This window comes from Canis aureus, chromosome 16 (genome assembly GCF_053574225.1).
Source record: "Canis aureus isolate CA01 chromosome 16, VMU_Caureus_v.1.0, whole genome shotgun sequence".
In the NCBI taxonomy this organism is placed as follows: domain Eukaryota; kingdom Metazoa; phylum Chordata; class Mammalia; order Carnivora; family Canidae; genus Canis; species Canis aureus.
Window position 1 is genome coordinate 9900412 of NC_135626.1, and position 8796 is coordinate 9909207.

General features: G+C 60.1%; 1 protein-coding gene across 5 annotated transcripts; it reads right to left on the reverse strand.

The window, feature by feature from the left end:
* Nucleotides 1-281: 281 nt before the first annotated feature.
* On the reverse strand, nucleotides 282-8795 carry PPP1R26 (protein phosphatase 1 regulatory subunit 26). 5 transcript variants are annotated; one of them, XM_077851257.1, is made up of 3 exons: nucleotides 8723-8772; nucleotides 7804-7901; nucleotides 282-5868 (listed from the first exon to the last, which is right to left on the reverse strand). In XM_077851257.1, exon 3 carries the CDS (start codon nucleotides 5343-5345, stop codon nucleotides 1797-1799), a length of 3549 nt encoding a protein of 1182 aa, XP_077707383.1. In that variant the 5' UTR covers nucleotides 5346-5868; nucleotides 7804-7901; nucleotides 8723-8772; the 3' UTR covers nucleotides 282-1796. The 5 variants fall into 5 exon arrangements, with proteins under 5 accessions (XP_077707383.1, XP_077707384.1, XP_077707385.1 ...); XM_077851258.1 differs by having other exon boundaries at nucleotides 7854-7901; nucleotides 8723-8740; XM_077851259.1 differs by lacking the exon at nucleotides 7804-7901 and having other exon boundaries at nucleotides 8723-8795.
* Between the last annotated feature and the right edge of the window lies 1 nt (nucleotide 8796).

Below are 8796 nucleotides of genomic sequence, written 5' to 3' on the forward strand. Positions count from 1 at the left end.
GTGCAGAAGCAAGAGCTTTTTGGCAGTCCCAGGGACAGGACCCACGCCCAGCGTGTGTGAACACAAGGCGCGTGTGAACGGCTTGGCCTGCACTGCCCAGTAACCACGCAGAATGGAGGTGGGTGTCGCAGAGGCCGCAGGAACCCAGGAGGCAGGGAGGGGGCATGTGCAGAGGGTACTGGGTCTGGGGGAGACCCACCATGCTCAGAGCTAAAGGCACGAGTGGACCCTATCACCATCCCACAAAGGCCACCCCAGGGAAGACAGGCTGGGTCAGCTGATTCATGAGCAGTGCTTCATTTATTAGCATTTTAAAAACCCATTTCTTATGTACAAAACAGGCTGATTTTGATTTTCAAGTGTTAAAAGCACTCCTTAAAAAATTAAATAAAATTTAAAGCATGGATTACAGGAATTGAATTATTTTCCCTAGAAGCCAAGTGAGCTGGAAAATGCACCCCTCGAGAGCCAGGCAGGCTGAGGGCACACAGGTGCTCACTGGCATGCGGGTACAGGGGTGGATCGCTGCTAAACCCTGGGAAATTCACTTGTATGTTAGAAGACCAACTAACCTCGGCTGGGAAGTCAGCCTGGCTCCAAGCCCATCATGCTAGCTAAATTGCTAAGATAAGTGGTAAAAGTCGGGGTCACTAATGAACGTCTGCCACACAATGGCATGCCAACACTGTGACTGCTGAGTGCCCAGCCCATGGGACAGGGCCCCTCCTGTCTTCACAGCGGCCACAAGCACAGAGCCTCTGGGCAGAAGGCACTGGAAGCCACGCTCTTCTCTACCCTGCAAGGCCCTGGCTTGGCTCTGATGCAACATGAGGCCCCGTGCCCTGCCCACCTTGTGCTGTGCAGTGTGAGCTTGCCCTGAAGAGGCCCTGGTCCCTGGAGGGTGCTGGGCCTCATCCTGGGCTCTAGAGGCGTCTGGGCACCAGAACTCGTCCAGCAGTTCTCACCTCGTGTATTCCTGCACACGGATCAGGACGGGGACGTTTAAAACATACACATTGTCTGTTAAATTTTGGAACCGTGACTGAAAATGGAGAACAGTGGCTCCAATAGAAAAAGAGCTTTATTAAGCTGTTAGAATCACGCAGGGGTTGCACAGGGCTGGACATTAAACCCCATGGGCCGGGGCATGGACCAGACGTGCCACCGAGCCTCACTCGGTATTTCCACATGCAACTGGGGATGGCCGGCCTGTGCGCTCGCTGGCCTTTGTGCTTTGAGATGTTCTCTTATCGAGGCCACAAGTGCTGTGTCCAGAAGGCTCACTCTGGCCTTGTGGGGCTGGGGCCTTCATGTTGCAAGTGCTGTCCAGCAGCTTCCCAGAGGAGACCTCTGCAGGTGCTTTTGTGAACCTTGGGGCGGGTGGGTGGGTGGCGACTGCTGCTTCCCAGATACTACCAGCCCTTTCCAGCAGCGATCGGCCCAAACTATCAGTCAGGGTCACTTTAACCCTGGCTGCGGTGGTCAAGTGTCCACTCGTCTAACACTCACATGGACACCACGCAAAGCTGCAGGTAGGCACGTCCTACGAAATCCAACAACTGTATTTTCCAAAAATACTTTTTACAGCACTTTAAATAATTTACAAAAAAGCTACAAAAATCATATTTTCCAGGACACATCTGTTAAATAACACCATCACTCCCAGCGGATATAATATGTACAGGGCGGCACAGAGGGATTTCTGGTTTCTCTCCTGGGACGGCGAGCGTCATGGCACACACATGGATACATGTGTGTCTATCTGCTTCCCATGAAGACGGAGCCTGCAAGTGTCCTTACGGCTGGAGGGCTTTGCCCTGGGTCTCCGGGCCACCACCCTCCTCCATGGAGGTGTCACTGAGCTCGCTGGAGTCACTGCCCAAGGCCTCCCGGGCCTCATCGCCTCCACTGATAACCCTCCGCCTATACCTCAAGTCTAGAACGTCCTCCTCGGAGCCTGAGTTCCTCCTGGTGGGCAGAGCGCATGCCACCTGGGACTTGCAGGCCGGCCAGTGTCCACCCTCCTTCTTCGTAAGCAGGTGCGAGCTCCCAAACACGGGACTGTGGCCAGCAGGAGTCTCTCTGAAGGCTGAGAAGGACGGGCCCTGCAGGGGCAGACTCAGGGGTGGGCTGAAGACACTGGCCTGCCTGCCCCCCCAGGTGACACTCTTTCCAAAGTGGAATAGCTGTGTGGACAGCAGCGAGGAAAAACCTGTGAAGGGCAGGCTTTTCTTGGGGTCCTGGCCCTCTGGCCCGTGGTCTCTCTGGCCCCCGAGGCCCCCCCTCCACGTGGCCTCTCTGCCTTCTGGGCTCAGCGCCCATGTGCTCTGCAGCCGACTCTGGTGGGCGAAGTCGGCCCACGGGAGGGCGAGGCCGGCCTGGGGGCTCCCTGGCCCATCTGCTCCCAGCTTCCGAGTCCGTGGGCCCTGGCCCTGTGTGGTTGCAGCAAAGGCCACACCAGGGCTTTCTGCCTGGGCACCCGCTTCAATTTGAGTGGGCAGGGGGCCGAGAGCACGTTGCCTGGCACACTCGGTCCTTCTTGAGCTCTGATCTTTGTGAGTGCAAACCAGTCTCCGACCAGCAGCTGACCCTTTGGCAGACAGGGCCCCTGCCCCGCTGGTGTGCCTGGCCACAGCTGCAGGGAGGCAGGCCTGCTCTGCTCGGGGGCCGCTCCTCCCGCCCGGAAGGAAGGCTCTCCCTGTGCCCCCCAGACCTCTGGCCGGCTGCAGGCTGCCCCTGCCCCGCTGGCTCCGTGTGCACACACCAGGCTGAAGGGCCAGGGCAGGTGGCGGCACCTTCCGACAGGGCAGCTCCGGCCTGGGCACGCTCCCCATCCCCAGGGCGGCAGGGCCCCCTCCTGGGGCTTCTGAACCGCTTCCGGACTCTTTGGCCTTTTCAGCCAAGAACTTCCTGATCTCCAGCTCGATGCTGTCATCACTGTCCACAGAGCTGCTGTCGTCCGGCGGGGGCTGGGAGCTGGGGGCAGTGGCCTGAGGTTCACAAGCATCCACTTCCGGGCAGAACAGATTCCCTTCGGAGACTTTTCTCCTGAGCTGGAGGGCCGGGGCTGCATCCCTGGGGCCGTCCACCCTGCTTCTCTCTGTGTCTCTGCAGGAGACGCTCAAAGGCTTTTTCCCCAGGTTCTCCCTGCCATCTCTTTTGGGCTTTGAGAGGCAGCTTTTCAACAGATGGGGGCTTCTGTCCTTCCAGTCCTTCCGGAAGCTGCCTAGTTTATCCAAGAACTGGGGCTCAGTGGTGCTGAACCTGACCTTCCTCTTACATGCAGCCCTGGGGTCCTTCCACCTCTTCTTGAGCCTCCGCCTGGACCGCAGCAGGTCCTTGATGGCAGTGTCCAGGTCCTCGTCGCTGTCCAGCGAGCTGCTCTTGTCCTCGGAGCTCCCCCGCTCACCAGTGCTCCTGGCTGGGGCTGCCTTCCCGCGGCTGGGCCATGTGCTGCCCCTGGCATCAGGGGCACCTTGCTGGTCACTTAGCTCAAGTGGCCTGCAGGGGATGGGCTGGCCCCTGCTCTGGCCTTCCACCCTGGGGGCCTGGCCAGGCTGTGTGCTGGCTGGGCCGTGGTCCACATCCCGGGCGGCCTCTTGCACTGCCTCTCTCGCTTTCTTAGGTGTGGATGGCGGCACAGCGTGGCTGCCTCCTCTGCGTTTCCTCTTGCAGCTCAGTGACAGGCCCAGCGTTTTAGAGCCGGGGACCCTGGGGCCTGGTGGTGGCGCGGGGCTCTGTGTGGATGGTGGGCAGCTCTCCGTCCGGGCCAGCCAAGCCCCCGACTGAGCCTTCAGAGCCAGGAACGTCCGGATCTCCTGCTCTATGCTGTCGCTGCTGTCCACAGAGCTGCTGTCCCCGTCGCAGCGGGAAGGCACGATCAGGGGGTAGGAGAGTGAGCTGGCAGGTGGGGGTCTCTCGCTGCCCCCCACAGGGGCCGGCAGGATCGTCTTGGAAATGTCCAGGATAGCTTCAGCGCACATCAGCTCGGCGGACGTGTCTGCCCGGCATGGTGGCCGTTCCAGCAGCTCGTTTTCAGTGGCTCTGGGATCCTTGGGTGGCTTGGAGGGGTGGTCAGGGTCAGGGCCACCTGGGCTGAGGTCCACAGCCTTCGGGGCCACTGGCTTCTTCCTGCCTGGTGTTTTCCTGTGGGTTTCCGGGAAGGCACTTTTTGTGGAGTGGCCTGTGCTGTGTGCAGGAGGCTCGGGCCCCTTCCCCTCCCCGAGGGGCGTCCTCTGTGGCAGGTCTCCGCCTGCCTCCTTCCTTTTCTCCAGCTGGTACAGCTGGATGGCCTCCTCAATGCCATCGTCACTGCTGGAGCCGGATGCCTTACATACCAGGGCTGTGCTCTTGGCTCGCTTTGCCCTCCGCCCGAGGCCCACACTCCTCCTGACCACACCTTTACTCGGGGCTGCTTCTGCAGGGTGGCTGGCAGTGGCAGCTGGCTTCGCGCCATCCACACTCTCTGGCTCAATGGTGGCCCTGGACCCGAGGCCTCGGGGCCGTGTGCTCACCTTTGCTAGCCTAGGAGGTTTCCGGAAGACAAAGTCCTTGTAGGTTCCCATCACATCCTGCCGATGTGCCTTGGCCGTCGGCTCTTTGCTGGATCTAAATGCCAATCTGGCTGCATTATTGCTGGGGTCAGGTTTCATGTCCATGGAAACATCACATCTTGGGGTCTCATGCTGTCTTTTCTCATTCAGAAACTGTTCGATCTCTGCCTGGATGCTCTGCTCGAAGGAGTCGTCACTGCTAACACTAACTGGGGAGGCGGAGCCCCGGTCCTGGCCAGCTCCCACGCGGCTGCCAGGGGCGCCTCCTGAGCTGGGTGGGAGCTTCAGAGGACACGGGGCAGTCGGGGTGCTACTCAGACGAACCTCGAGTTTGGACCTCCTGCCCCCGTCTGTGGCCCCAGGCGGCTGGGTGGCCCCACTCTTGGCCTTTAGGTACTCTTGGATCGCTTCTTCGATGTCCCGGTCCACGGAGTCATCGCTGTCTGAATCCAGCACCAAGGGGCCAAAATCCGCTGCTTGTTCCTCCCTCGAGGGCACAAAATCAGCAGCGAGACCACAGGCGGCAAATGCAGGGTTGGCGGCCAGCCTGGTGTCCCGGCCTTTCTCTGCCCTCTGGCTCCTCTGTAGGGCAAGCTCATCGCTCATGCCCAGAGCAGCCTTGTCGCTCTGGAGCGTGCTGATGACCATCTGCACTTTGGCACTCACAGAAGCTCTCGAGACACCCTCTTTCGGCTCCGAGAAGCACCCGGGAAACCTAAAGCTCCCAGGTGTGCCAAAAGCCTCCCATTTTGACTGGAGAGCAACCACAGGAGGAGCGTTCATTAGAAACATTCTAGCAGATAGGGAGGGATGTGCAGAGAGGTGATTCTTTATTTTTCTGCCTGTTTCACATCTTGCGAGGAAAGAGAGGATGTTGGTAGGATGCTACCCTGCTGGCACACACGGCCGCCGAGGAACAGTGTACCAGGCTAGAGTCCAGAGGGCCGGGTCAGAGGCCGATGCCGGGTAAGCTGGGGGTGCCGGGCAGGTCACTCATGCTTCCTAGGCTTCGGTGTGCTCAGCTGCAGGGGAAGCGCCGGCTGTGGAGACCGAGGAGGGAACCGCTCTGAGCCACAGGCACCGCACTTACACAGAAGCACACGCCACGGTCCCTTCCTGTCCTGTGTCCCTACTCTGGCCTTCCATCTTTTTGGTAACAGAATTGAGGTTTTATCTACAGTGAAGGCTGTCAAGAGGTGCCGGCGAGAGATCAAGTCCAGACGTGCTTCCTCATGGGTTAAACAGAATGACTATGTGAATCTAAGCTTAGTGAGACTTCGTGGGTCATTTCACTCTTGATGCAAAAAACAAGCTCCTGAAATAAAAAGTGATATGATATGAACAATTAAAAAATTACTTCCTCGAACATCTTGAAGGAGTCACTTATACTAAAGCCTTTTTATTTAAAGACATCAAACGTGTATCTGTCAGGTAGTCTTATGGGCTCGTATTGCACTATCTAGCTAATTAGTAGAGAAGCTGCCCCAAACGCTGCCGTTGAGCCCTTTTTCATCCAGTGCAGTTACTCGGGCTCCCGCATCTCAGAGCAAAGGTGGCTGCACCAGCAGAGCTACTAGGCCTGTCTTGGGGACACTTTGAAGCCATGCTCGCACACAGCCTTTCCAGTAAAGGTTAGGACCACTCCTGCAGAGGGGAGCACGGCCTACACTGGAAAGAGTCACAGAACTATTCATTCCTAACCTGCTCTTCTGATCTCTCCTGACCACCTGCCTGCCCATGCACCCTCACACTGGAATGCAAAATAGCTGAGATGCAAGAGAACAGCTCCGCAGCATTTATAGGAACAGGGAAGTGGATTTCCACCCCAAAAGAGCACCATGTAAGGCACCCATACAACCCCAGTGGGTAGGCTGGAGCTAGCCTGCCTCTCTGCTTTGCTTTCAACTTGGATCCTCTTCTTGGATCCTCTTCTAGCAGGAGCTTTGGTCCTGACAAGCACGTGATCTTGTATCTACGTACCATAGTCCTTTCTAAGAAAGGGTGGCCAGCCACCTAGGTACAGACATGCCCAGGCAGTTGAAACCAGCAATTAACCAGAGGGCACAACAAATTCAGAAGGAAGCCGCTTGCTATGACAGATCCGTGCCCAAAGAGTGAAACTGTAATGTAAACACATTTGTTGTAATTCCTTGAAATTCTCAAGACCAGTTTTAGTGGCAAGATACAGCAGTCAATGTTTGCAAAGCATTTCAGGGATTCTCTCTTCACCCCACCCCCCACCCCCCTGCATCCTTTGTCCACTTCTGAAATAGACTTTTGGCTGCCAGGGTAAGGAAAATCAGAAACACCTAGTTCAGAGGCTGAAGCTTCAGCTAGTAAAGATTTTTTTTATTTTTTTGAGGGGGGGGGGAGCGGGGGGAGAAAGAGCATGAATTTAAGGACTTGAAATTAACATTTGGAAAATCTTAATCCTCCGGTCAAAGGCAGTTAATCACAGCTAATTCACAACTGTCCTGGGCCACAGCTCTGATGCCAGGGGCAGCGTGTGTATATCTCGCTGCCGGCCACAGCCTCTCCTGAGACATCACCCTCTGAAGAGGTTCCCAGTCACAGAGCAGTGGGTATGACGAGGGTGGGCGGGGGGCTCCTGCATGGGTCAGGGGCCCATGCCCACCTTGTTGTGCTCATTATCTGAGCTGCCTGGGCAAAATGACAGATCGTGAGATGTTCACATCGGCCTTGGGCTGCAAAGAGTCTAAATCAAGAATGTTAACTCCTTAAGCAGCAATACGGTGTTTAAAAACAGGCCCAGGGATGAACCCAAAGGTGCTGGGCGGCAGTAAATTCTACTCTAGAGCAAAGCTGCGGGAGGAAGAACTCTGGTCTCTACCAGCCATGTTCCCTGTGTTCCCCATGGGACTCCCAGTGAGCGATTTTCTGAATTGTCAAATCACCTAGTGCAAGAATGAGGTTAAAATTTCAGAGGGAATCTCCAGCGACCGCTTGTGGCTTTAAAACAATCAACTACGTAAGATGAATCATTCTGAAAAACTCCCCAAAACTGTACTTGGAGAGAACCGTGAGCTGCAGCCAGGGGCTCTGGCTTTGTAAAACGGCCGCCCTTAGCCCCAGAGCCCGGACCAGGTGTGGAGGGTGCCTGCAAGGACAGCCAGCCCCGCACCGAAGCCAGGTGGTGCCAACACAGAGAAAGCGGCAGAGGGCACAGGGACATCTTCCCGGTCTGGACAGCAAACCCCAGGGAGGAGAGAACCTTGCTTATGCTCGTCACCTGAACACTCTGCTCCCGGCAGCAACACCCCAACACATCTCTCAGCTCACCAAAAGGCGGTCCAGCTCCCGTTCTTCCCTCTTGCGGCAGCTTCGCCCCTGGGTGAGGGAGGCGAGGGTCAGGGTGCCAGGGCCGGAGGAGGGCCGGGGAGCCCGGGGCGCCCGGAGTGGGCGTGGCCTGCGGGAGGGGAGCTCTGCGGGGTCGCCGCGACCTCTCACCGGGAGAAGCCGCCCGGCCTGCGTCTGCGCCTGGGGGCGCGGCGGGCGAGCCCCCCCCGCCGCCCCGCCGGCCCTCTGACCCCTGGCACCCAGCCCCCCGCCCCCAGCCCCGGGGCGCCCGGCCAGGTAAGCGCGAGCACCTCCCGCGGGGCGGGCCGGCCTGCGCCCGGGTCTGCGCCGGGGATGCGCGGGGCCCCGGGCGCCGGGGGTGGGGGTGGGGGTGGGGGTGGGGGTGGGGGTGGGGGCCGACGAGGCGGCCGGGCCCGCGACCCTCCCGGAAGCCGCGGCCGGGGCGGGGCGGGGCCGCCTTTCCGCCGGAGGGTCGGGGGCGCGGGGGGGCGGGGACGCCAGGCCGGAAGCGCCCGCCGCGGGGCCTCACCTGCGCGCACCTGGGCCCGCCCGCGCCGCGGGCTCCGAGGGACGCGGGGCCGCCTCGGGGGCGCACCCCCGCCCCGCCCCAGCCCCCGCCCCCGCCGGGCGGCGGCCCCGGCGCTCCCCCCGCGCCTGGCCCGGCCGCGCTCGCCCCGCCCGCCGCCGCCCCCGGCCCGCCGCCCGCGCGCGCCCCGGGGAAGAGAGGGGAGGGCGGGGGCCAGGGGCGGGCGCGGCCGGGGAGGCGGCGGGCGGGCGCGGGCCGGGGCCGGGGCCGGGGGCGGGGCGGGCGGGCGGGCGCGGGCGGCGGCGGCGCCCCCTCCCGGACCTACCGGCGGCCGCGCTCCGGAAGCCGTGCCCGGTGGCTGGGCATCATGGGAATGGCACGGCCGAGTTCCGGGGGAGG

Bases quoted from the DNA above. Each gene is read 5' to 3' on its own strand.
- PPP1R26 (XM_077851259.1), bottom strand. From the start codon at position 5,345: ATGTTTCTAATGAACGCTCCTCCTGTGGTTGCTCTCCAGTCAAAATGG.